This window comes from Amaranthus tricolor, chromosome 15, assembly GCF_026212465.1.
Source record: "Amaranthus tricolor cultivar Red isolate AtriRed21 chromosome 15, ASM2621246v1, whole genome shotgun sequence".
Lineage (NCBI taxonomy): Eukaryota > Viridiplantae > Streptophyta > Magnoliopsida > Caryophyllales > Amaranthaceae > Amaranthus > Amaranthus tricolor.
This window is the reverse complement of record NC_080061.1, coordinates 3,372,501-3,400,216: the sequence shown is the minus strand read 5'-3', so window position 1 is coordinate 3,400,216 and position 27,716 is coordinate 3,372,501. Positions and strand designations below refer to the sequence as shown.

The following is a 27,716-nucleotide window of genomic DNA, read 5'->3' as shown; positions in this document are numbered from 1 at the left end:
TTATGATGAAGTATTAGTAGTACCCATACAAGTATACAATTCACGATTTAGCTAAAAATATTTACAATTTTTACTTAGAAGTATGAATTTTTCATATCTCTATGTTAATAAAAATACTAGTAAATTTCTTTTAAAGTATGTGAAGAAGTTATGATGTAAAAATAAAAGATATTTAAAGTTGGATGGGTATAAAGACTATTATTATATTCAATGCCGGTTTTTACTTGGATAGGAAATAGTTGTGCATGGGAAAAACAGTTTATATCTTATGGAGAGTTGTGCATCCACCGTATAACTTTGGTTCAAAATGATTGCCTTTTGCTTATTATGTAGCCATAGTTGGATAGGGAATAGTTAAAAGTATTAAACAAATGTTTAGAAGTTAGAACTCTTATTTTGAACTAGTTTTTGATCGCATGGGCTAGTTGCATTCCCTTGCTCACTGTAATAATGTCTGGTTGGATTATCTGTTAGTGCAAGTATGTTTGAATGAATGTGCTATTGTTGGGGCGTGTTTTATTTTGAAGTCTAATAGTTTATTTCACAGCTTAAGGAACCCATAAATTTACATTCGATAGCCACAAATTGACAAAATTGTAATGACTCCTCTAAGTTTTTTAATGTATGCACTCTATCTTATGCAGGTAGATTATGCAATCGGATAATTGTAGCAATCTCTATATTTCATTGCTTACAAGTCACATCTTCAGAAGTAAGGCAGACGAGAAACGGGTCTTTGAGTCTTGATTCTTTAAGAGAGATATCAAGTTAGACTTACCTTTATAGATAACACATCTATTTTCTTCAGTCTTTTCTAAAATTAATTCAATGAAAACCATCAAAGTGCTATGGCGTCAATCCTCGGCTTTACTTTGCAGAAATATACGACCTATTCCTTTTGTATGTGCAAATTCTCTCCATTCCAGCACTAAATCTCCGTTTTTTGTTTCTCACACCTTGCTTCCCGAGGATATTAATTTTCCTACAAATTTGCCCCATAACGCTCCAAATCAGTTATTCCAACTTTTTTGTTCAGAGTCATCATTAAATACTATGTTGCGAAGATGCTGGAATTGTAAAATATCTCCGACATCGTCAGAGCTCTTTCTTGTTTGCAATTCTTGCCAGTGCATTCAACCTGTTGATCCCTCTGTTGATTACTTTCGAATATTTGGGCTGTAAGTTTTCGTTTTCGTTTTCGTTACTTATATTTTTGTGGTTTGCAGAAAATATTGCTAGAAGCATGCTTGTTTTTCCAATTTTGTTTGCATTAGTAATTACTCACATTACTATTCTAGTACCTTGAAACCTCTAATTCATGTAAATTAAAGATACAACATTTGTTATTTGCTTGAATTTTTTATTCCTTATTGATGAGACCTTGGAGTTTGAAAGTTACTTGACAACATATCATTTATGTATGACTTAATGCTCAAATTTTGTGGTTCTGGGAATTGGAATTTCATTTTGCAATTTGTGGCTTTGATATTGGAATTGCTGTGAATTGGAATTTCAGTGTGTCTTAGGTATTGGAATAACATTTTAGCAAGTGAAGCTAGTATTACATCATAATCCCATGACTTGCCCCATTAGATACTTTGTTATCTCAGCACCATCATGCGTCACTATTGCTCTTTCTGATTGCCCCTACCTTTGGAAGGAGGTTCTTTGTTTCTTTGTCTTAGCTTGTTGGATTTGTGACATTTGATTTTTCATACATTTTATGTTTCCAAAGCATCCATTCCTATGTTCACTACTTTAACACTTCTCGCCTTTAGAAGTCTCTTTTTAGGATACTTGCATAAGTTGTGATCTATTGGCACACCAAGAAGTCCTTACTATAAGAAGCGTGTAAGCTTGCTTGTTTTTTAGTGGCTGTTGCACTGTCATAGCTAGGAAAAAGTCATTCTTTCATACCTTTCCTTCTCTGCTGTTGAAGGTTTGAAGCAATCTCTTTTGAGTCCAAAACCAAACACAGACTGTCCTTCCCTGCTCCGGAATTTGTTTTTGTCCTTTGTTCCTTGAGAAAACCAGGTATCAAAAACCACTCTAAATTTAGTTGGTTCTCGTATGTGCACACGATGCAACATCAAGGGGCATTCCCTCGTGATAGATTGGCTATAGTGTTGTCTACTCAAGGAAGTAGTGGGTCAAAAAAACAAATTGAGGCAGTATGGTTGCACTTATTTTACATAATTTGTGTCCATTTACTTCATCGTGTTTGAATTATCTTAGGTCTAGTGATGAAATATGATTCTGCAAAGTAAACTTAAGTAAATCCTTCCCATGGTCCAACAGGTTAAATGTATAATGGCAATATTTATGGGCACTGACAATGAGAGTACGAGCCTGGCTAAAGCCTATTTGTTATACTTTTTAAAAATGTTGCAGGGAGCGGAAATATGACATTGAAGGAAGTAGTTTGGAACGTGTGTATAAAGACTGGCAGAAAAAATTGCATCCTGATCTAGTTCATACAAAGTCTGAGGTTTGTGATTTTGCGTTTTAATGTGTAGAAACACTTACAATTGTATGTTGACTGATTCTTGCAATGTGCTTTCAGAGTGAAAGGGAGTATGCTGCTGAGCAATCTGCTCGAGTTGTTGATGCATACAGCACACTCAAAAATTCCTTGTCAAGGGCTATGTACCTTGTGAGTTCTATCTTATCTTTTCTTTATTTTGTCTCTTGGATATTAAATAGCCTTTATTTTCTGGCAACTATGGTTATCTATGGTATGTGAAACATGACCCCTTTCATCTGTATATATATATATATATATATATATATATATATATATATATATATATATATATTTATATATATTTGATGTTTATTTCACCCTACTCAGCTAATTCTCCTGAGAAACTTTTATCTAGGCAAGGTAAGGGATATTTGCTGTATGCAAGATTACTCCAACAATTGGGAAAATATTTTTTTGTACTTTTATTACCACTTATGGCCTTTACACTATAAGCACAAAGAAGTTGTTTAATACTGTGATACACCTTTTATTTAAAATATAAATTCACTTGCCTAATACTTTAGGATGCTGTTTGCCTTCTGTAATATTGTTCTTACCATTCATGAGATCTCTTTTGAAACCAAATTGATGTTCAGTGCACTCTACCTTGGCAGATGAAACTACAGGGTGTGCATGTTGATGAAGAGCAGACTGTTTCAGATCCAGAATTGCTAGCTGAGGTGAGATGATTGGACAATTTATGGCATCATACATGAAGTTTGATGTCTTACCTGCATCAATACTTTATAGAGATGAACTATTTTGACTGCTGCATTTTGCTATCTATGTGCAAAAACATTAGGGGTCGTGTGTACAAATTTGATGCATCAGGCTTCAAAAATCTTCTCATAAATAATGATTCTGTATTCATCTGTTGTCCTCCATTTCTTGTCTTTCATTTTGGATAGAGTCAACGGCAGAGAATTCGGATCAAAGTTCCCCGTCTAATCTACTTTCTTTTCTTTGGAAGTTGGGCCAAGTTGATATTCTGGGTGTGTTGATCTTCTACATCAATTTAAGTCTCAAGTTGGGGCAATCAGATAAGAAAAATGATTTGATGACCTAAATGTTTTCAGTTGGATGCAATTGCGTCTCTTGAACGGACTCTGGGAGCCTGACGATAATTGCTAAATTGGAATTTTCCGTTTATCGAATAAAATAAATGAGCATGTTATCCCTAGGTCATCCATAGAATAAGCGTTATAGGCTATACCAAATACGTTAAGAAGGTAACAAGAACTACTTGCTTAACTGCTGATTCCTTTTCTTCAGAAATGGTGTAATATTGCAACATGCCAAGTACTGAAATTTAAAGAGTTTAGGAAACGAAACTCATTGATATTTTAGCAAGAAGATGAATCAAAATATCAACGCACCTGAGGAAAAATATTATAAGAACTGCTTAGGGAGACACTGCTACTCATGTACTTTCTAAGTGCCGAAATGCATGTTTGATTGAGTGGGTTTACATTTTGTTCATTTCAGGTTATGGAGATTAGAGAATCTGTTGAAGAAGCTTCCAATTCTCAGGCGTTAAAACTCATCCAAGCGGAGGTTTGAGATTTTTCTATACAACTATTTAAGTCTAATATTAACTGTATGGGCTGTTGGTTGCCACTTGTTTGAATTGCTGTACTGACCTTATTTGTGATCCTGAAAAGAGACATTTAGCTTTGCTAAATTTTTGAATATAGTTATATATTTTGGATGTTAGAGGACTAACTTGTATGATACGTAAGAACAAGTATCAGAACGAGTACTGAATTTGATAACTTGAATATTGTCTTGCTTTTTCAACTTTAAGGTGTATTATAAAGTGTGATTTATCGAGAATATGGAGTAATACTTTTTAATTTGTTGCCAAATTTATTCAGGTACAAGAGAAAATGAAACAATGGTCTGAAATATTTGCAAAAGCATTCAGAGTGCAGGATACTGAAGAGGCAGTAAGGGCTATCCATAGAATGACATATTATAAACGCGCCAATGAGGAGATTGTGAAACGGCTCTGATGTTGACGATGGTATTGCAAAGCTATGTAAAGTTCACCATGTTTTCCATGGGAGCTAGTCTGCATTCGATTCACTCGTTGGGAGCAGTGTAAAATAAGAGGCATTCATTCTAAGTAGAAACAGTGCAGATCTCAGGGTTGTAGAATACTTTGGCAATCTAAATTGTGGCGTTTGAAAACCATTTATCAAAAATGTGTTTTGATTGTTTGATTTAGAAATAAGTCAAAAGCTAATTATTTATCAAAATGCAAGTATACATAATTGGTTACAAAAAACAATGTGTTTTGATTATTTTGCGTGCTAATCAAGTGAGGCAACTTGCTAGCTATTTAAACTTGACCAAGTTTAATCTCAATCAACACTCTACTTGACTTAGCTTAAACCAATTTTGAGCTTGACTTGAGATGCTTGCCATACCAACTCCAACTACTCAAATTCTGACATCAAAAACTTGGGATTAGCTCAAATTTTATGCATTAGTAGTAAAATATTTGATATTTATCTACTCTTTTTAATGGAAGTTGAAATGAAGAATACTCATCCACTCTTTGATTTGTGGATCTTATAATCAAATTTAATTTAATTCGACTTTTAACTAGATTTTTAATTATAAAAAAATCAATATAATAAAAATCAAAAATAAACTTCAAAATTCAATATTAATAAAAAAATTTATTAAAAATTAATCTGAATGCGTGTACAAAGTAACAACTGAATGGGGCGAGTAGAGACGGATGCCCCATTTTCTTTTCTATTTGATTTTGGGTGAGAGGCTGAGAGAATGAAAGAAGAGAGTTCAATTATGAAGCTTCCCATCATTGATTTATCAGCGCCTGACCGACTTTCTACTGCTGCTACTCTTCGTCAGGTTTATGTCTTTCTATTAACTACTCTTTTTCTTTTTGATAAAACTTTGTTGATATTGATAATTGATAATTGATAATTGATACTACTCTCTTCTCTTGAATTACTAGCAAAGAGAAAATGATTTGATTTTATGAAATATGTATATATTTGATAATAAATTAATAGAGAAATTGATTTGTGCGGATGATACAAATTGATCCGAGTCAGTATATGATATTATATCATAATAATACTGAATATCTTATGTTCTGGATTTTAGTCAATATCTGTTTTCTTAGCATGAATTGCACTATTGTGAATCAAATTGGAGTATTAACGAGCTTGATAAAATCATCGAGCAAAAATTTGAATTAAAGAGCAAACTGGAATCTTTGTCTTGCTTTTGGATTTTGATTGATCACAACTTGTCTTTGTGCATAAACTTGTATGTTTGATACAATTTTTGTTCACTTCAGTTTAATTCTACGTTAATTAATTCACTTTAAGTACTTATTAGCAGTAATTCTTTTCCCAAACTTTTTTCACTGAAATGATTTTTACAAAACATTGTTGTTTAATGGTGTGTTCATTATCAGACGCAAAAGTAAGTAGTTTTTTAGTTTTAGATTATGATGGACTATAATAAATTAGCTTGCTTAATCATGTGGACTTGCTATTTACATGAAGTTTCCTATGATGTTTGCTATCAAAGATCGGTAATGTTGGGTACATGACTTGAAACCCGCCTAGGCGGGAGTTGCTTAATGGTTAATGGCATTTTATTAATGGTATGTTGTTGTCATATTGTTCAGCGGCGTATGGAATAAGATCTTATACAAACAGTTGAGTGCAACAGTTATAAGTTACTCCCATTCGCTTTAACACTAATAATATCAGTTGAGTTCAACAAATTTTAGTTCAAAAGAACTGACACTTTAATCTACTTAAGTTTAGTTCATAATAACTGATTTGTTAGTTTTATCATTAACAAGGGTAAGATAGCATACATCTGACCCTCTCAAATCCAATTAGGTGGGAGTCACTTAATGGCATTGAGGTAATGAAATGTTGTTTTGTTATTTCTTAGGGTTCAATTCAGCAAATCCGAAAAAGACAACAAACCTTTGTTAAGCATATTGTGAATGTTACACTTTTGCCCACAGGGCTGCTGCAACCGGAATGAAATATGGTTGTACTGTCAAATTTCAATTTTGCTACCATATAATTTGTTAGTGATCAAATCCAGTGAAGTTGTTCACAGTGATTATTTACATGTTTGAAGATATGTGGTTCATGACAAACATAAACATGTTGCTAACTCGCAGCATTTTGGTGGTTAGGCATGCATTGAAGTAGGTTTCTTTTACATTGTAAATCATGGAGTGGACAAAGATTTGCTCAAGAGGCTGTTTGAAGAGAGTAATAAATTCTTTTCGCTTCCCTTGGAAGACAAAATGAAACTTAACAGGAAGGAACTTCGAGGATATACAGCATTATATTCTGAAAAGTTGGATCCCTCTTTGAACACTCAAGGTTATGATGCATATTCATCTTATTTTATGTACTAAAAAGCTAAAAAATTTTGCATAATTAATCACTTAATTGTCCTTTTTGGATTGCAGGTGATCCGAAGGAGTCCTTTTATATTGGCCCGCTTCATGGAGAAGTAAGCGATTTAAACCAGTGGCCTTCTGAAGGTAATCTCATGTCATTGTGTGTCTGCTTGAGTGGCATGCATATTCTGCACTAGATTCAGTTATTCATAGCATCATAGATACTCAAAAATTTGATAGCATACATCTTAACCATGGGTTGAAAAGACATTTATAGATTTCAAAGACTAATGGAAACCTGTGCTGTTTATGACATGCCAGAGCTTCTTCCAAATTGGAGACAAGTTATGGAAACATACCAAAGTCAAGTTCTGTAAGTTGTGCAATCTCATAATCTCCTGTTTATGCATTGTCAATGTTCTTGGTTTTTACATGAATATATTCTCTGTTACTTAGCTTTGGGTAATCTTGTTTCTGTGTAGTAATTTATTGTCTGCCTAAGCTATGTCGTAAAATTTCTCATGATTTTTTCCCAAAAGATGTGTCTACGTGTCGGAGTATTGAAGGTTCGACACGAGTAATTTGATAAAATAAATAGGATGACCTACATAGGATACATCTACTTTACTATCAGGATTCAGGTTTCAATTTCTCTGATGTTTTTATCAATGATTGTTCTTAATGCTTTGGCATTGTAGCTGACCTAATCTTTAGGGATCAAGGATTCGGCACTGTAGTTGTTGAGATAGTTCTTGATTTGTTCAGTCTTGCATGTGTTTATGGTTCTGTTTTACTTTGTGGTTGCATTCAGCAATGTAGAGTTCCATATTGATTTAATACAAGTTAATCTTATACTGATGACGATTGGCATACACAATATGTATGTTCTTAAATTAGAAGGGATGATGGTTTACATGAATATAATGATTTTCTACATATCTTTATCATGATTACTAATGGTGCCTCAGGAGAGCGGGGAAGAATCTACTATCACTTCTTGCACTGGCCTTGAAGCTTGATGAGAAGTATTTTGAGAATGTAGGAGCGTTAGATCAACCAATGCCTTTTCTTCGCCTCATACATTACCCTGGTATGATGAGTCTTGGATTGAACATCTTTGAATCTTATTCAACTTGATACCTAAACCAGATATCAGATTTTAAAAAATTAGTAATTACTAAGAAGTCCATTGTCATTTTATTACTTTACTATTAGCGTTTTTCCAGGTGGTCTCAGTGGCCAAACTGATGAAGTTTTAGGCGCATCGGCACACTCTGATTATGGGATGATCACTTTGCTGGCAACTGATGGTGTTCCTGGACTACAGGTATGAGGTATGTCTAAAATAGTCAGCATAATTTTCAATAGCTATAGTTCTATGATAAAATCCATGTATTTTCAGGTTTGCCGTGATAAAGATCATGAGCCTCGTATTTGGGAAGATGTTCTTGATATTGAGGGGTAAGTCTTATGTGTGATCTATGAAGAGATAATGACAATCGTAAAAATACAGACTTTTTTTGTCATGAACATTATGTTGCTTCTAGAAATTGTTCTGATGGTGCTGATGTGACGATATATCATTAATTGAAGTCATAACTTCTAATTTAGTGAAATTTAACAGTTTTAGAGCTTATAGATGGATGTTTGAGATTGCTTCAATTGTAGACTTTGTCTGAGGTTGCCTTCCTTACTACACACGAACCCCAAAAAGAAAAAAAAAAAAGGCGTGTCTGTTGAAGTTGTTCGCCTTTTGTAGTTATGGTTTGTTCACTGTAGAAGTGGTCCTGATATTTTCTTGTCAATCTGGCTATCTATTGAAACAACTTTCATTTTTTAAGAGAATTAACAGCATATTTGTGTGGGCTAAGTTGTACAGACTTCTTCATCATTTAATTTCTTAAGTATTTTACGTTGCTTATGATTGGAGATGGCTTCTTAATAACTCTTGATTAATGTTTATATTGTATGTTTGTATTGGCAGGGCTTTAATTGTCAACATTGGAGACATGACAGAGAGGTTGACAAATTGTTTATTTAGGTAAATGTTTGTGATGTTGACCAAGTAACTTACAGACTTAGATTTCATGCTTATATCTCCTTAAGAAGTCATGAAATTGCCTCCATCACACACACATACAGAGACTGTCATGGTTTCTTTCATATTAACTAGCTAGCTAGTAAAGTCTTTCCGGGTGGTAACCAAAGCTTGGGATTGGAATATAATCTCGTTTGCATTATGACGCTTTGGGGTTTCTTATAAATCAAAATAGAAAGATGAAATGCTATATTTGGTTATTCCCTTACCAATTCTTCTGTGTTATCTGCTGACAGGTCTACATTGCATAGAGTGGTGCCAAAGGGACAAGAACGATATTCTGTAACTCATACTTATCCTCTATTTTCTTCATTGTTGAGTATTTTGTCTTTACATCACTATATATATATATATATATATATATATATATATATATATATATATATATGCACACTAGCAATATCATCTCTGCATTACCCTAATGCCATTAAGTGGCTCCCTCGTATGCAGGTATTTAAAGGATCAGATCCTACGTCTGTTTTTGATGAGACCCTTGATAGCAAACAGCATTGAAGCACACATGCATTTGTGAATCCCTTTTCTAGTCCATTGTCGAAGTAATTCAAACCAAAGAACTATAAGGATTTACATAGATAGTATGGAAAAATGATATTTGTCCCTGACTAGGTAACCGACAAGATACTGGAAGTGACTCAACCCAGAACAGCTCCTTATTGACCCAACCCTAACCTGAATGACCATTTGCCACTCCTATTTGTTGTGCCTTTCTTGTTAGTGTTCATTAAAAAAATTCTTCAGAAACGCCTTATCTTTCCTAATGTCGTATACACATTAGGCAATCATATTGCGTATTCAATAATAATTCTGATGTTTTTTCGGCTAAATTTAGCTACCAACTTCAGCTTTCTATACATGGAAATGGCAACTGAATATGTTATTTTGCACTGATTCAACCAAGATTGTAGGATTCTAAGGGACGGAGAGACACTACAATTATCAGAGAACATAAATTGGACTTAGGCACTCTTACAGTACTATTCTTATGTGCAGGTTTCAATTGTATGAATATCAGAATATGAACCATCCTGTGAAATAACAGAAATTATTGAAATGTTGTGCAGGTAGCTTTTTTCCTCGATCCGGCGAATGAATTTTCGGTGAAATGCTTAGAAACTGCCTGCAGTGAGTCAAATCCTCCCAGGTAAACTGAATCTCTGGCTTTACAACTTACTTGCAATCTGTATCTCGGACTCATATATCCATGTCAGATCTGACTTGGCTATTTTACGGAAAAATTTCGAGATTTCATATTAAATTGAAGTATCCAAGTGTTCGAGTATAAAAGGTCCGACACGGATATTTGAGATAAGGTGAAGAATTCGAGCTATTGATCCGAGAATAACTTCCTTCTCCTCATGGCAGATTTCCCCCAGTCCGCTATATCGACTACCTCCGAGAACGTTTCAGACTTACATTTGCATCTGATCAAGAGGCTTCTTAGCTGATCACTTGCTAGTTGCTACTCACAAAAGTTGTATGTTGGAATGAGTTTTACTGATATTGGTGGTTAGACTAATAAGTTTAACAACTCATTTACACACTTGTACATGACAGTGTATTTTTAACTTGTGAACGAGATTTTTGTGACTTATGAGGAAAAATAGTTATTCGTCTGCTATAAATAAATTCTAACCTTATATTATTTTAAATAATTTAATATTTTCTATAAACTTGCTTTCAGACTACCTAAAAATTTTAGTAACCTGTTATAACATGATTTGTTTTATAAAATGGAAAATGAAATATTAAAACTACAAAAAAAAAATTAAAAATAGAAAGATAAATATTAAAATAACAGGATAATAAATAAAAACTATTCCCTGACAATATGTAAACGGAGTATTTGACAAAAGAAAGGAAAATTAATAATTGAAGAATTGGATAAAGTAAAAGAGCTGGGATAAAGACATCTACAAACATGTGCAAACCACGTGTTGGGATTCCTTTGATAAATTGATGTATTAGCGATTAATAACATTTTTATAAGTTTCTTTTAATTTCAGAATTGGTTGTTCTGAGTGAAGCAAATATCATATTTTTAAGATGAGAGAGATTGAAGTTTGATTCTCAGTAATTCCTTCAACTCATCCTTACCTTGTAACAAAAAAAGTACTTTTTGATCAATCACGTGGTTTGAACAAAATTAACAAAAGATGCAAAAGAAAATCTTTAGTTAAGAATTAAGTTAAGAGTAGTTTATCAAAATTCATCAACAAGATAAGGCGTGTTTAATTTTTATAAACTTCTCTTTACTAAAACAATTATTATATTCGAAATTTGAAGACTTTGATAATTAAGATTGTATCAAAGTAATGTATATGAAATTGCACAGCAAATAATAATTAAAACTTTTCATTGAAAGATGATTTAAAAGCTTCTAATGTTCTTTCTTACAAATTCTCTCCTTTTCTTTTACTAAAATAGAGACAACCTATTTATAGACTAAACAAGGGAAAGAAGAGGCAAGAGAGCCGTTTACAAAAGAAGGTAGCAGGAGGAAGAAAGGACAACCAACTAATCACAGTACTACAAAATTCTGAAGTTGTACTATGTACTATGACAGCAAATACAAAATATTCTTGAAAAAAATGTTGTAATAGGAAGGTGCTGCTGTGAATTTGTTTTAGGTAAATTACTGAGTCACATGATTTAGCTGCTTCTTTTTACACTCCCCCTCAAACTGAGAGGAAGATGTTTGAACTCCCAGCTTGGGAAGAAGAGCATTATATTGTTTGGTGGAGAGGACCTTAGTAAAGAGATCAGCAATTTGAGCCTTGAATGGTATGTATTCAGAGATAATATCACCCTTTTGAATATGATCACGAATAAAGTGGCAATCAATGGCAACATGTTTGATGCGCTCGTGATGGACAGGATTGGCAGATATAGATAAGGCTGCTTAGTTGTTACAGTAGAGCTTAGTACAACCCAAATGTTTAACTCCTAAGTCATGCAGAAGTTGTTTAAGCCACATGACATCACATATTGTTAGGGCCATCGACCTATATTCTGCTTTAGTACTGCTGCAAGCTACCACACTTTGCCTTTTAGATTTCCAAGAGAGAGGAGAAGAGCCTAGAAGTATGCAAAATCCTGAGGTGGATAGCCTTGTACTAGGGCAGCCTACCCAGTCACTGTCACAGAAAGTAAGAAGCTGAGCATGAGATTGAGAAGTGAGAAGAATGCCTTGGCTGGAAGTTCCACTGAGATAGCGTAGGACTCCGAGAGCTGCTTGATAATGGACGACAATAGGAGAGTGCATGAATTTGCTTAGAACATGGACAGTACAGGACACATCAGGGCGTGTAATGGGGAGGTAGATTAACTTGCCAACCAATCTTTGGTAAGGTTCAAGAGAAGGAAGCAGTTGACCTGTAGACAATTCAAGCTTTATATGATGTCATGCCATATTCGTCAAGTATATCTAAGACATATTTTCGTTGACAAAGAAAAAATCATTGGTTTGTTCTATCCACCTCTATGCCTAAAAAATATCTTAAATGACCTAAGTCTTTCATGTGAAATTGAGAATGCAAAAAATTTTTGGTATTGTTAATTTCATGGAGGTCACTTCCTGTAATAAGTAAGTCATCAACATAAACTAAGATTATAGTAATGTGAATGAGGAGTGTCTTTAATAAAAAGGGAATAGTCAACTTTAGATTGTATGAATTTATGATGCAAGAGAGCACTACTAAGTTTGGTAAACCATTGCCTGAGAGCCTGCTTGAGGCCATAAAGAGATTTTTTAAGTTGCAAACCATTGCAGTTTTAGGTGAGGATAACTCCCCCTGAGGAGAATATGTAAATCTTTGGCCTAAAGATTGTAACCAGTGGGGAGGCCTCATGAAAACAGTCTCAAATAAATCACCATGCAAAAAAGCGTTCTTAACATCCATTTGATGAACATGCCAATGTTTAATAGCAGCAATAGATAAGAGAGATTGAATAGTTGTCATCTTTGCTACTGGTGCAAAGGTTTGTTGATAATCAACTCCATATTTTTTATGATTTCCAAGCACTACCAAGCGAGCTTTTCATCTGTCTTTGGTGCCATCAGCATTGAATTTGGTTTTATAAACCCACTTGCACCCAATGGATTTTTTTCCTGGTGGAAGAGAATAAAAATCCCAAGTATCATTAGATTCCAAGGAAGAAAGCTCGTCATTCATAGCAGCCACCCATTCAAGATGTTTGAGAGCATCTTTAAAGTGGGCAGGATCAGTGCTTTTAAGAGAATGAGTGAGAAAACAAGAAAATGAGTGAGATGTAGGTATAGTTGCTATTCTATCAATTTTGATAGGCTAAGAGGTCTCACAGTTGGAAGCGATCACATAGTCTTTGTGCCAAACTGGAGGATGAAAGGTACGTGAAGATTTTCTAAGAAGAAAGGTGGAGTCAGACTGAGTGGGCAAGGGAGGTTCAGCACAATGAGAATCAGTGGGTAGAGCACATTTAGGAGATAGAGCAGGTTCATGAGTGAGATCCTCAATATGTGGATTTGAACGAACATGAATAGTAGGATTGTTCTCAAGAATGAACTGAGAAGATTGAGAAAAAACTTTATAGGAAAATATGTGCTCATGAAAAATGACATCTCTAGTAATGAAAACCTTACTGTTGTCAAGATTGAAAAGTTTATAGCTCTTGTGAGCTGGAGGGTACCCTAAAAACACACAAGACACAACTTTGGATTGCATTTTGTCAAGGTGCTTACTTGGATTAGTAGCTAAAGCAAAGCAACCAAAGACTCTTAGATGCTGATATATAAGAGGGCTTTGTTTTATAAAGATTTTCAAAAGGGGTTTGATGATCTAAAGCAACAGTAGGCAACCTATTAATTATATGAGTAGCTGCATACACACAATCCCTTCAAAAATCCAAAGGAAGACCAGTTTGAAGACGAAGAGCCCTGGACATTTCAAGAATATTTCTATGTTTTCTTTCCACCTTACCATTTTGTTGGGGCCTATCAACCCATGATTTTTGATGTAGAATACCAAGATCCGAGAAGAGAAGTTTGCACTGTTTATCATCAAGTTCAAGAGCATTGTCAGTGCGAATAGTTTTGATGTTTTTATTAAATTGAGTTTTAGCCATGTTGGCAAACATTTTAAAGACAGAAAAAGCATTAGATTTTTGTTTAAGCAAATGAACCCATGTCATCCTAGAATGGTAATCCACTATAGTTAGGAAAAATCTATGATTTGTTCTACTTGAAACTCTATAAGGACCCTAAATGTCGAGTTCAATAAGATCAAATAGGTGCTCTTGAAAGACTAGTAGAGTAGTAATTTAGTAAACTTGGCCATGGGGCAAGTAACACAAATGTCACCTTTAGCAATACGAGATTGGAAAAATCAGGAAGTTTTTTAAGTTTTGTCAAAGGAATATGTCCAACCCTACTATGCCATAATTAGTTGAAGTAAGTAAAGGATGACTTTGAATAACTTGCGGAACTTGAAGAGTGGTGCTGACATCGTGTTGTTTTTTAGTATCAAGTTGATATTGGATGGGCTCATCAATCAAGTAATAAAGATCATTAAAGGCTTTGCCCATTCCTTTCAATTTCCCTGTGGTAGTATCAAGAATGAGACACTGATTACTTTCAAACATCACTGTAATAATTTTCTTTACTGAGTTGCTGGATAGAGAGAAAATTATGTTTAAAATCGGGGACATGAAGCACATTTTGGAGAGTTAGTGAGTCTTGTAGTTGCACATGACCTATGTGAGAGTTGTGTGAACTGTGCCCATTAGGAAGGTTGATAGTTGAGTGATGTTGCACAGGGACAGGTTTGTGCAAGAGTTTTAGATTGCCTGTCATGTGATCGAATGCACCAGAGTCTATGATCCATAAAGAAGGTTCATGATCAGCGTGATAACATGTGACCATACCAGCATAGGGTATATCTAATTCCTCATCAGTGTCAGAGGGAGCAGTTTTGGAAGTAGAAGGTAAAAGTTTCATCAATTGTTCAATTTGAGTGGAAGTTAAGGTGTAAGGAGGATTGGATATAGAATCAGAAATTTGTTGTACATTAGAAGTACTTTTGCCTCCTCTACCTCCTCTTCCTCTAGTCCATCTACCCTTTCTTCCTCTAGGATTTTGCGCCCTCCCCCTGCCACCATTTTGAGCCAGAGGGTGCCAAGATGGAAAACCAACTACACTCCAACATTTCTCTGTTTGATGTCCTGATCTGTCACAAGCAGTGCAAGTGAAAGTGGGAGATGGGGCAGTTCCTTTGCTGAACATAGCCATAGGTTCAGTGTCTTCTTTGGGTATTTTCAAGATTTCTCTTTGATTTTCTTCTTATTGAAGTAAGTTGCAAGCCTCATTCACACTTGGAAGGGGTTGCAGCATCAATAGATGACTTCTAAGGGCAGTATAGGACTCTTCCAAACCATTGAGAAATTGAAATAATTTTTGTTCATCAAGTAGAAAGGTTTTAATTTCATTGGTGATGCTTGTGATCATAGGATGTTGATCCATTGAGTTAATCTCTTCCCATAGTGCACTCAAAGCAATGTAGTATTCAAAAATAGATTTGTTTTCTTATTTTAAATCGTAAATTTTCTTAATTAATTTGTACGTTCTTGAGCTATTTGTGACAAAAAAACGCTGCTCTAATTGTTTCCAAATATCATAGGCAAAATCTATAAACATAATAGATTTTTTAATAGAACAGACACATTGTTTATTATCCAAGAAATGACTATACAGTTACAAGTGTCCCAAGCTTCTTGTTTTATCAAGTTATTGAGATCTCTTTTTTGAGTCCCAGTAACAAAACCAAGCTTGCGTTTTGAAGTTAATCCTATTTCAAATGATCTTCTCCAACTTCTATAATTTGCAGCCACAAGAAGTTTTTCAACTGTAATAGAGTTACTTCCATCAGAGAGATGTAAATACAGTGGGCTGCTTGATTCAATAGAAGTGGAAATAGACGATTGAGAATCAACATTTGTCATTTTTAAAAAAAAAAAAACTGAGGATTTATAAAAAAGGAAAAAAAATGCTACTGTATGTCCTGGTGCTCTAATACCATGAAGACTTTGATAATCAAGATTGCATAAAAGTAATGTATATGAAATTTCACAACAAACAATAGTAAAACTTTTCATTGAAAGATGATTTTAAAGCTTCTGATATTCTTTCTTACAAATTTCCTTCTTTTCTTTTACTAAAATAGAGACAACCTATTTATAGACTAAACAAGGTAAGAGAGCCGTGTACAAAAGAAGGCAGGAGGAGGAAGAAAGGAAAACCAACTAATCATAGTACTACAAAATTCTGAAGTCGTACTATGTACTATGACAACAAATACAAAATATTTTTAAAAAAAATGCTGTAGTAGGAAGGTGCTGTTGTGAGTTTGTTTTAGGTAGATTGCTAAGTTACATGATTTGGCTACTTCTTTTTACAAAATTATTATTATTATCTTTTAAATATAAAGATTATAAATTCACTATTAAATAATACTATATCATTTATTCATTTGTTTTAGAAAATATGCTAAATAATTTTCCAAAGTACTAAGGTAAAAATAAAGATTATATAAATGAATCCATTGAGTGTTATTCATAAGTTAAGAGTCTATTTATTATATAGTTGACCATGAAAATCATGTCGTGTTGGGCTGTTTAAGTGTTGTGCATGTGTCATGGCTCAAGCCAAGTCATGTAGTGAACAGTGTCATGATGTCATGTTGTGTCATGCTAATAAGGTCTAACCATGGAAATTGTGCTGTGTTTGACCGTCTATTTATCATGCCTATCGTGCCTTATGTCAATTCATATAGTATCAAATTATACTCTCTAATATGTCGTGTTGTAACTCAAACGGCTCCTTCTTTACCTATAGTCATTATGCTATATTGATGACATATTTAAATATTATAAGTAAAAAACTAGTTTAGAAAATTAGAAATGTACTAATGAGATGTAGAGGTAAAGACTTAAGTATAATTCATTTATTTCAAATGTATCTTTCAATTATGCATTTGAAAGGATAACACTTCTTTATACAACTTGTGTATGTCGATAAATTAAATTATATCTTTATTTAAAAATCATTGAAAAGGAATATATTTAGCCCAAGTCTTCTTCGCTTAGCTTTTTTGGATTCTATTGCTACCACATAAATAAAAAATAAACATAATGAGTTGTGACTTAGCTTGTGAAGTTGTGAGTAAAGAATAGAACCATAAATGTAACTTAGTGTTTTTTGAAATTTATTAATTAACAAAAGATATAGTATTAGTTAATTGTTAGAGTGTTGGGATTATTATAGGGTTAGATTATGTATAGTGGTAATGAGCATGTGTACATGCTAGCCGATATTAATTAACCTAAGTTAAATATATATTACCCTTTACATCATGATGTAAAATCAACATTATTAGTGCTTTTACATGGTATCAGAGCAGTATATATCAAATATTAGTTCTCTCGTCTTATTTATATATCATTCACTAGACTTGAATTGCCATATCTAGTAATGTATTGTCTCCATTCATTAATGCACCTTGTTGTCACCAATAGTAGAATGCATCAATTTGTGTGGTTCGGGATTTAAAGGGGAGCTCTAGATAAGTTATTTTTCTTTAATCTGCTTGTGACTTGTCTTTGAGTGGATAGTGCGACTCGGAATGGGCAACTTTTCCTCTTACTCGATGTTCGTTGATGGGATGGTTGGTTTTCCTTAGGCATTCGACATTTTTTTGAAAGACAAAGAAACAAGTAACAATATCTAGATCTTCAACTAAAATTGATTATCATTTCATAAGTTTCACGATTAACAGATACCCTAGCGAAAAATTATCAGATGAAGTTTTCAAATACTTATAGTGGCATGACCTACTGTCAAAAATTATAGTTGGATGACCGAGACATTAGCCAAATAATATAGTTAGAGGACCAACACTAGCAAAAAATACAGTTAAATGACAAATTCACTAGCATAATACTTATATAAAACCAAATATTTAAGACTAGCAAATATATTTAACACTTGAAATATTGGGAAAATGTGAATATGCGGATAAGTATATTGCTTGAGTTGTAGTTGACAAAAATTCAATAAATTAATAAGTAGTATAAAAAATTCAATATATTTAACACTTGATTCATAAATGATAGACCTTAAGTTTTATTTTTAAATACTTTGACTATTGTACTCTACTTGATTTTGCGGTATAATCACTAAATTATATTTTTCTTTGTTTCATATACTTATTATAATAGTGATATTTCTTTACTGAATATGTCACAATTAATAACAAGTATTTCAGAACGGGAAAATATAATCCCATGAATTAAGCCAGCAATATTTTCAACAAATTTTAAGATATGTATAAAATGTTGATAAGCCAAGTCAAATATTGAGATAAATTAAATTATTATCAAATTGGTACCAATATATAAAAGCAAAGAACAATTAATTATTCGCAGTAAGATTAAATTCTAAAGAAAATATAGGGGTCAGATCAAAAAACAACAAATAGACTTAAAGATAAGAACATAATAATTGATATAATATTTAAAGTTATCTAAAGGAACAATTTGGATAAGGTGGATAAGCTTTTTCTATATGGAGACATGAAGTACTATGTAAGGAGAATAGAGTAAGTGGGGAGTATTTAAAATAACAATTAAGGGTACTTAGTTGTTATTTATACAGCTTATTATTTAAGTTTATTTTATATGTTATATTAGTAAAAGTAAATATAATTAATAGAAATTTTTTAATAATTTATATATTTTTATAATATTAAATTAGTAAAAAATTAATATAATCGGTATAATACAATATATAAAGTATCTAAATCTATACGTGTGCGAATGGGATTTTGTCACGTGGATTTCTTCTTTGTAGCGGCTCATACGTATTCTAACTTTGTTAATGGACCGTCCACGTGCCCATTTTGATCTTGTACTATTCCACGTTCTCATTTGGAAGCATTACACCACAAGTTTCTTCCTCTACTAAAATCCACAACCACAAGCACTTGGGACAACGGAGTCTTTGGTACCGACTCTATTTCATTTTAATGTTTGTCAATGTATTAATTTAATATTTAATAGTAATAATTATGTATGATTGAAAATTTTAAAAATTAAATATTAATAATTTTTATGTTGAGACGAATTAAATAAAAATTTATTAATGCGTTGATTAAGAAAAAAATATAAATAAAAAATTATTAATAATTAGTAACTCATAAGTATACGAGACATTTGAAAAGAAACGAAAAATAATAGTATATGGATCCTTGATTTATATTTACTCTAAAGAGTCAAAGACCTGTACGATCTCAAATTAAAATACTAGTATATGATAAATATATTTATTTCTATTTGCATATAAATCAATTTAAATGTTATTATTATTTTTATCAAATGACCAGGTTAATAATAAAATTTGGATCCTTGATATCTACAAAGAGCCAAATAAGTATACGCCTCTGTTGTTGAATTCAAAATACTAGTGTACAATGGATCAAACGCTAATTCTTATTTGTTTACAAAATCAATTTATATGTGATTTTTCTTTGAATGACCCAAGTTATTACTTAAGCAGATTTTAGTCTAGTAAAATTGCTTCCATATCTGATCTTTAGAGTTTGCTATATTATGATTTTTACGTGAGAGCTTATAAAATATACGAACAAAACTAAATAACCTACAAATCTTATGGAGTAATTTGCAATGTAGAGTAATCCCATGAAATTGGTCAAATTCATTGAACCAAAACATACATTTCTGAACACAATCATGCAAAATAAACACATTCACATAAGAAAAACAAACTCGTATATCCACATTTAAAAAAATATTTTCAATTTGTTTTTAGAAGATTGCAAAAATAAAATATTACATACATAAAAAAATAATGAGAAAAATTAAATAGTGTGAATAAGATAAAAATAAAAGAAAAGAAGGGAAATTTTTTTAAAAGTGGCAACATCATTACAGAATTAAAAATATTTGAAATAAAATGAAAAGTGTTATAATTTAGCTGCTAAAACCCATCCAAAATCTGAAAATCAATTAGATATTTTTCACTGACAAGATTAAAAATATTACTAGTAAATATATTAATCCAATATTGAGTGTTCCACATTCAAGGCACACAATTTTTCTTTCATGTTTGATAAATCAACGGTCCAGATTTAATTCTCTTAAGGTGGGCCCTATTTATCTGAACCACACCCAATTAGTCTCCCAACCTTTTTATCCCAATACAAACAATACTCTCTCATCTCTTGTTCATTTCTATCAGCAGCAGATTCTGACCCGATCATAATACCGACCCATCAACGATGACCCGACGGTGCTCTCATTGCAGTCACAATGGGCATAACTCTAGGACATGCCCGAACCGTGGAGTGAAGCTATTTGGAGTCCGATTGACTGATGGGTCAATCCGAAAAAGTGCTAGTATGGGTAATTTATCACTTCATCAAAACGGTGTCGTTGGGAATACTTCTCCGGCTACAGGTGATCATACTCCTGATCATGTAAATACTACTACTGATGGTTATGCTTCTGAGGATTTTGTTCCTGGTAGTTCTTCTAGCCGTGATCGTAAAAAAGGTTTGTTCATAAATTATTTTATCATCTGGGTGTATTCAATTTTGGGTTTTATTATTATTTTTTATATTGTAATTTATATTTAATTTATGATCTTTTATTTTTGGATGAATCACTTTTGTGGGTGAGAATTAGGATTGATTTAGGTTTAAAGTAGTAAAGTTTAAGGTTTGCTGATTAGGAAATACTTCTATGTGAATTTTTAGGGATTGATTCATTTGGTGGTAGGTGGGTTGATTTTCTTTCTTTTGATTGATGATTTATTTGTTTAGCCTGAAAATTGGGGGAAAAATGAAATTACTGTCTGATTAGGATTAACTCCTTGGTAATTGTGATTTTGTTACATGAAGATTATTTGGGGATAATTTGAGTAAAATTATGCACTGATATCAAAGCTGTGGTAACTATTGGGTGTTTTGATGAGGCATGTAAGTGATTAATTGTTTGTCATTATGAAATTTGATTTATTTTTGGAGAATTGGTGAATCTGGTTATTGTGAGTCTTTTGTTTGGTTGATTTTGCTAAAATAGTTATTGGATGGTAAATGGATTGTGTCCTCATGGTAGACTATGAGAGTTGTGTAATGTAGACTGTAGTTCATTAAGGGGTGTTTGTTTGGAGGTAGTTTTGGATTGGGATTAGGACCCTAGTGGGAGAAAAGACAAAATGTTGTGTTTGTTTTAGAGGATGTGAAATTGAGAAGGATGGGGGAAGGATAGTTGGGGAGGGTGGTATTAAAGGGTGAGACTTGAGAAATTGGGGCAAATTTTAACCATCATCAAGTTTCAACCAATTTCCTATTTATTTTATCTCGCCAAAATAAAAACGAATAAAGATATATGATATATTTTTTTCAAAGTATCGTCCAAAATCTCATCCCATATCTCACCTCAGTCTCTCAAATCCTATTCACATTTGTTAAACAACCTCTAAACGTTTTGGGACTTGGGAAACAAATGAATTTAATTTTATAGGGCTGATTGCAATTTTATTCAACAAATTAGATAATAATGTAAGGAGTTTTTTAACCTCTTTAAGTTTAGCTTGATTGGATGTGGAATTGTGTATGGATATCTAATAAGGAGAGGTGTTGGAGAACTAACTGAGTGAAATGAAAGGTTTGAGGACACTATTTAGTAAAGAACAAGAGTAAAAAGCAATAAGAAAAACAGAGCATACACTAAGGAACAACAAAAACAAGAGTAAGAACATAAAGATGATTTATGAGATATCAAGATTTTCATTAATTAATCAACATCCTTCCTTCCCCATCATGCCTCGTTCAAGGCATACCCAATGTGCACCGTCTTGACTTGTTTAAGACACCTATTGCCTTGTTCAAGGAGTCCTATATGCACCTTCATGTTCACCTCATAAAGTAATTCAAACATCAATCCTCTATGTCCTGTTGCACACAAATCATCGTTTTCCGAAGTGCAAGTCATGGAATGGGCAATGAGATGATCAAAATAATCTCCTACGCTAGGAGCATTGGCATTTGCACCAACAATCCACCACAAGTCCAATTCTCACCATCATCAAATGTCACTTTCTTGGGTATTAGGGTACTATTTCACAATTGCTTAATCTAGGCATATTTAGTTGGCTAAGCTTGGATGAAAATGAGTGTCTCAAGTTTAAATATGATATGAAATGGTCACTGAGGGGCTGAGGGCTATTTGTCTGCTTTTCATTACTTCTTTGTGTTTGGATTTTTAAAACTTCTTAGTCTATAATTGATTTGCATTGTTGCACCTGCAAAGTATTAAAGGATAAAATTTAGAGATTGTAGGTTACGTAGATTTTAGATGCAGAGTATTTTTGGTACTCTTTATGTATTTCACACTGTTTACTGTATGCTTAAAGCTATATGTAGTTACTTTGTCCCAAAATAATTTCTTATCTCATTAAAAGATGGCAAATCCCGATAGAATAGAAGGGTGAAAAAACAGGATTAAATGGTTGAGAAAACAGGGTGGCAGACAGACTGGGTGTGGATATTCTAACAGGGCATATTATCACCCTGTCTAAATCCCGCCTATTGGCATCCTTAATCACATCCCAAGTAAAGTGGGGCAAACATCTGGGGCTCAAGGGATATAGGGAGAATTGTATAATGTTGATATGAGATCACCTTTGCATTTGACCCAAGTCCCTTGCTAATACTCTTTTGCTTCTCGAATATTTGTATTCTTTCTTTATTTGATTTTCCCAAAATCATTAGCATATATCTTTTTATCTAATACACTCTCTTGCTAATAAGTCGCCTATTTCTTGCTTATATTATCAACATATCTCTTACTCTTTTTGTCTCTACCAAAACGTTCATTAAAATTGAACGCTTGTTCCTAGTTTTTGAACCAAAAGCAACCATGCAAATATTTACCGATAGAGTTCAAGTGGACTTTTTAGTTGTATGGTCCCTATTTTATTACTTAAGTGACTGCATTATGCTGAGAATATTTACAATTGTGGTCCTGTGTATCTTTGCCTGATTCCAGTATCAATGCTGCTTGTTGCTTCTTTTTCTTTTTGTGGCTCTTTTTCAGCATACAAATATTTACCGATGGAGAATTTACGAATTGATGCTTCTCGTGGAGTACTTGCATAACTGCATTATGCTGTGAATTGCTTTCTCTGTTTTTTTGTCCGTATAACAAGTTTGTTGATAAAGCAATAGTTCTAATTTCTTTTGCTTACCTGAGACTTGCTGTTGGCTGTCGATGCTCGAATCTTGCTTGATCATATTGTGAGCTTTTGCTAAATTTGGTGTCCTAAAATTACTTCATTTATGTGTCCTAAAGTCTTCAGTTTTTCCTACTCTAACACCTCACAGATCTGCAAAGATGAGACGTGTGATTGTGTTTCTTTTGGTATTTATCGGTTTGGGAAATTCCTTAAACTATCTTAGTCTGGGAATTTCCTCAAATTATCTTAGTCTGTGGGAATTGGGATCTGGGATCAAAAAAATTTGGTGATATATCTGTCATCCAAAGTTTTTTATGTTATATCTATTTGTATGATATCTCTTTTCTTCAATAGGTGTTCCCTGGACAGAGGACGAGCATAGGATGTTTCTGCTGGGACTGCAAAAACTTGGGAAGGGTGATTGGCGGGGAATAGCACGTGATTATGTGATATCTAGGACACCAACTCAAGTCGCAAGTCATGCTCAAAAATATTTCATTCGGCTAAGCAATGTGTCTAGAAGGAAAAGACGTTCTAGCTTGTTTGACATTGTAGCTGATGAGGTGATTATCTATCCTTACATCATTATTAGTACTACATTTGGATTTTAGTGATCATATGTGAGATTTACCAACACAAATTCTTGTGAGAGATAGTCTCTTGTGAGATTTTAGTGACCATCCCTAATTTGATCAGCCCATTATCATTTTTTTGTTTAACTAAGCTTTAATAGGTTGTGCCTGAGAGATGTCTCTCAAGAGACCGATTGGTTGCTTTCCTGTGGAGCATCTAATTTTCTCATTTATATTCTCAATACCATTCTTTGGTGGGACCATGCATATGCTAACATTTAAACATTGTTTTTACAGGGTGGCGATACACCGATGGCGACACATGATTTCCTCCCTGAGCATCCATTAGATGCTGAAACACAGGACAATAACCATCCTTTACCTCCTGCTCCTGTGCTCGATGAAGAATGTGAGTCGATGGCATCTAGCAACTCAAACTTCAATGATCCGGAACCAGTTCTATCTAAGCCAGAACCCGACCAAAGTAGTTCTTACCCGACCGATACTTCCCAAAATTATTACCCTATTGTATACCCTGCTTATGTTCCCCCTTTCTACCCTTATCCCGTCCCATATTGGACCAGCTATAATTCTGAACCCATCAAGGAGACCCATGAGGTGGTTAAGCCTACTGCCGTTCTTTCAAAAAAGCCAATCAACGTTGATGAACTTGTTGGCATGTCAAAATTGAGCTTAGGGGAAACCATCGGGAGTGGAGAACCCTCGAGTTTGTCGCTAAAATTGCTGGATGGTCCCTCAAGACAATCTGCTTTTCATGCTAATCCCGCTCCCAGCAGTTCAGGTATGAATTCCGGTGGTAGTCCAATCCATGCAGTCTGATGGCGAAAGTGTAGTTTAGTATTGTTAGGTTTAGTTGAAACCGAGATTGAGCTCTACAGTTCTAATGTCAATATAAGAATGTCGTCTGTGCAGTTTAATTTCTTAGCATCCGTTTTTTGTTCGTGGGACAATCGGGTTGGTGGTATGTTCTTCTATAATCTATTCATTTTAAGGGTTTGTGTGAACGATATCGGATACAAATATTAACCAGATTTCTTGAGGTTGGCTTCTGGGAATCATGGTAAATTATCTTTTTGATTTAGCAGTGACATAAAGATCACTAGACTATCATTTGCAAACTGTCAGTAGGTTATATACTCCCATCTTTTCTTGATCATTTTAATGTGTGATCTCTCTTGTTTTCGTTTACGAGTTTCTGAAATTGTTGCAAACTAGAGTTGAGCATTGTAGTCATTGCAGTAAGAAAATACGACTTATTTTCAGGCGTAGGGAGAAAAACTTGGAGGATTGTGATAGAGCATGTAACATATCATGACTATCAACCGTTAGTTTAACTTTTTAGTTGAATTAGTTCTTGACATTGACATCAGAAGTCATAAGTTTGATTTTTATCTACTCTCATTTTCAAGGGAATTATTAGCGTTAAGTATGAAAGAGTCTTATGTTGTATCCACACTTCTGAACCACATGACAATGTGTAAAGTGACGTGGTAAAGTATATAACATATTTTGAGGGTATTAACCATATACTTAAGCATTTGGTTGAGTTTTTTACTTGATATGGTATCGAAATATAACGTGATGAAAGGTCACGTGTTTGAATCATTCATATTCTAAATCAAAGGATTTTGATGTAAGAGGACATCAGAGTATATGATATGTAGAGTATATGATATGTAGAAGGGTTTCAATTATCAATTTAACCTTTTTGTTGATTTGATTCCTCGTTGTTTCTGAGTTTATCATTAGTGATTATTATAGTAGAACTTGGGCAATTAATAGGTAGAATTATTTTTTTTTTGAAACTAGACTTGGGGAAAATCATGTGTCAAAAAGAGTTTATCGTTGTGAGTTATTGCTTGCAATTCTCGGAAAAAATATCATGAGTTGACTCCGTGGGAGATTCAAGAGTTGAAGTACATATAAATAAGCTTTTATTTAGAGCAAAGTTTGAATGTGTAAAATCCAATTGGAGTTATGTTTCCACCCCTAAGGTTGAACTAATATCCAACTAACATATTTTCCGTTTTTATTGGCTATACAAAACTCAAGACCTCTAAATTTTACCTAATATTACCTAATATTATGTCATATATTCATTTGTCTCATTAGATTTAAACCAAAGAGAAATAGGTTAGTTTTTAAGATTAAGGTAATAAATAAAAAAAGATAATGAATTGTATGGATGCAATTCAAAGAGAGTTAAAATGGATGAACGAGAGTTAAAATAAAAATAATGTAAGTTAAGTGGGATAAACCAAACTGAAAAATATTGCAAATTTAACAATGACGATATATTATTTATTAGAAGTACTAGAATTTGAATCAACTAGCACTCCTTTTTTTTTTGAGATGGCTCTCTCTTTTATTTTACATCAAAAGTGATAGTCAAATATTAGAAAAAAAAATGCATTCATTTGGTAATGAATGAAAAAATAGATAAAGTTATATGAATGAAATTAAAAGATAATTAAAATGCGTTGACGAAATTAATAGAAAGTGATCAATATATTTTTATGAATAGAAAAATAAAAGGGGTAAAATTAAAATGAAAAATAATGTTAAATTAAGAAAGTGATCAATATATTTTCATGAATAGAATAATGAAAGGGGTAAAATTAAAAAGAAAAATAATGTTAAATTATAGGGACAAATAAATTAATTTCAATAATAAATAGTACTTTTTCTATTCCTATAAGATTGCACCATTTGACTTAAATATATGAGAGTTTTTTGAGTCAATTAGCTTTATTTCGGAGGGACAAAAAGAATACTTTTATTCTAATGATATCTTTTCCAATAGTTTTGTAGTACTAAATCTCATACACCCTTCTATTTTTCCTACGTATTTCATTTACTATTTACTAATCACTTTTAATTTATATTTTGACTTTAATTAATTATTTAAAATATAGTCATATGAAATCTTATTTTATTCTCTCAATGTAAAAATTATTAATATCAAATTTTTATAATTCTTAATCACGCCAATTAAAACTATTAAAGGTCAAAATGTTTCATCGACATATCAAAAAAAGGTTTATAAGATAAGTAGAGTAAATAGAAGCCGCGTGGATAGAGCATGCATGACGATGGACTAGTCCACAACAGAGTACAGAGTAGAGACAGTATTATACAATCTGTTCATTTTGACTTGAAACTACTTCTATTTGTTTGTTGGGTGGACTTTGGATACTCCCAAGTCCCATCGGATACAGAATTATTATCGTAAGAGCACTCTTATTGGTGACCGGTGAGTGAAAAAAATTTAATCCCTAAGCTCTCTCAACATTTTCTTTGTAATGTATATTATATTTTTATGTTGAAATTTTTTACATAGAAAAATTATCTTATTAATAAGAAAATAAAAAACATTTCTCACCACTTTCTAAAGACTAATTTATATAGAATTTAAAAAAAATAATTTTTTTAAGTATATAGCAAAATGCGTGTCTAATTATAAAACATAAAATTTCATGACCATTGATTTATTTGTATATATTTTTTGATAAATGCATAAAAAAAAACCTATTTACTAAAATAAAAAATGTTAATTAAAACAAGTGTCAAGCTTCTATTTATTTTGGATTGTGGAAAATTTCCTCTCATTGATATTTCTTCTAGAAATATTTGCAATTTTTTTTTTTACTTTACTCGATACAAAAAGCCACAAAAAAATTTGCACTCATAGAAATTTCCCCACCATTAAAAGAGGTCTAATGCTGTAACTTGGACATAATTAATTCTCTCCTCCTAACTATATTTCTATATAGTACCATATGAAT

General features: G+C 32.9%; 3 protein-coding genes across 5 annotated transcripts; all 3 read left to right on the top strand.

Annotated features, from left to right (window-relative positions):
* Positions 1-828: 828 nt before the first annotated feature.
* Positions 829-4,728, top strand: LOC130800707 (iron-sulfur cluster co-chaperone protein HscB homolog). Its single transcript, XM_057664306.1, has 6 exons — positions 829-1,178; positions 2,392-2,488; positions 2,564-2,653; positions 3,139-3,204; positions 4,010-4,078; positions 4,399-4,728. Exons 1-6 carry the CDS (start codon positions 829-831, stop codon positions 4,534-4,536), a joined length of 810 nt encoding a protein of 269 aa, XP_057520289.1. The 3' UTR covers positions 4,537-4,728.
* Positions 4,729-5,235: 507 nt separating this feature from the next.
* On the top strand, positions 5,236-10,918 carry LOC130800705 (2-oxoglutarate-Fe(II) type oxidoreductase hxnY-like). Of its 3 annotated transcripts, none has more exons than XM_057664303.1 (11): positions 5,236-5,404; positions 6,723-6,915; positions 7,005-7,079; positions 7,257-7,308; positions 7,904-8,025; positions 8,162-8,262; positions 8,338-8,396; positions 8,920-8,976; positions 9,270-9,315; positions 10,116-10,195; positions 10,417-10,918. In XM_057664303.1, exons 1-11 carry the CDS (start codon positions 5,318-5,320, stop codon positions 10,493-10,495), a joined length of 951 nt encoding a protein of 316 aa, XP_057520286.1. In that variant the 5' UTR covers positions 5,236-5,317; the 3' UTR covers positions 10,496-10,918. The 3 variants fall into 3 exon arrangements, with proteins under 3 accessions (XP_057520286.1, XP_057520287.1, XP_057520288.1); XM_057664304.1 differs by lacking the exon at positions 10,417-10,918 and adding an exon at positions 10,297-10,411 and having other exon boundaries at positions 5,247-5,404; XM_057664305.1 differs by lacking the exon at positions 10,417-10,918 and adding an exon at positions 9,484-9,590 and having other exon boundaries at positions 5,247-5,404.
* Positions 10,919-20,163: 9,245 nt separating this feature from the next.
* Positions 20,164-25,981, top strand: LOC130801421 (transcription factor MYBS3). The gene is made up of 3 exons (XM_057665273.1): positions 20,164-20,652; positions 23,693-23,901; positions 24,208-25,981. Exons 1-3 carry the CDS (start codon positions 20,379-20,381, stop codon positions 24,748-24,750), a joined length of 1,026 nt encoding a protein of 341 aa, XP_057521256.1. The 5' UTR covers positions 20,164-20,378; the 3' UTR covers positions 24,751-25,981.
* Positions 25,982-27,716: the final 1,735 nt, after the last annotated feature.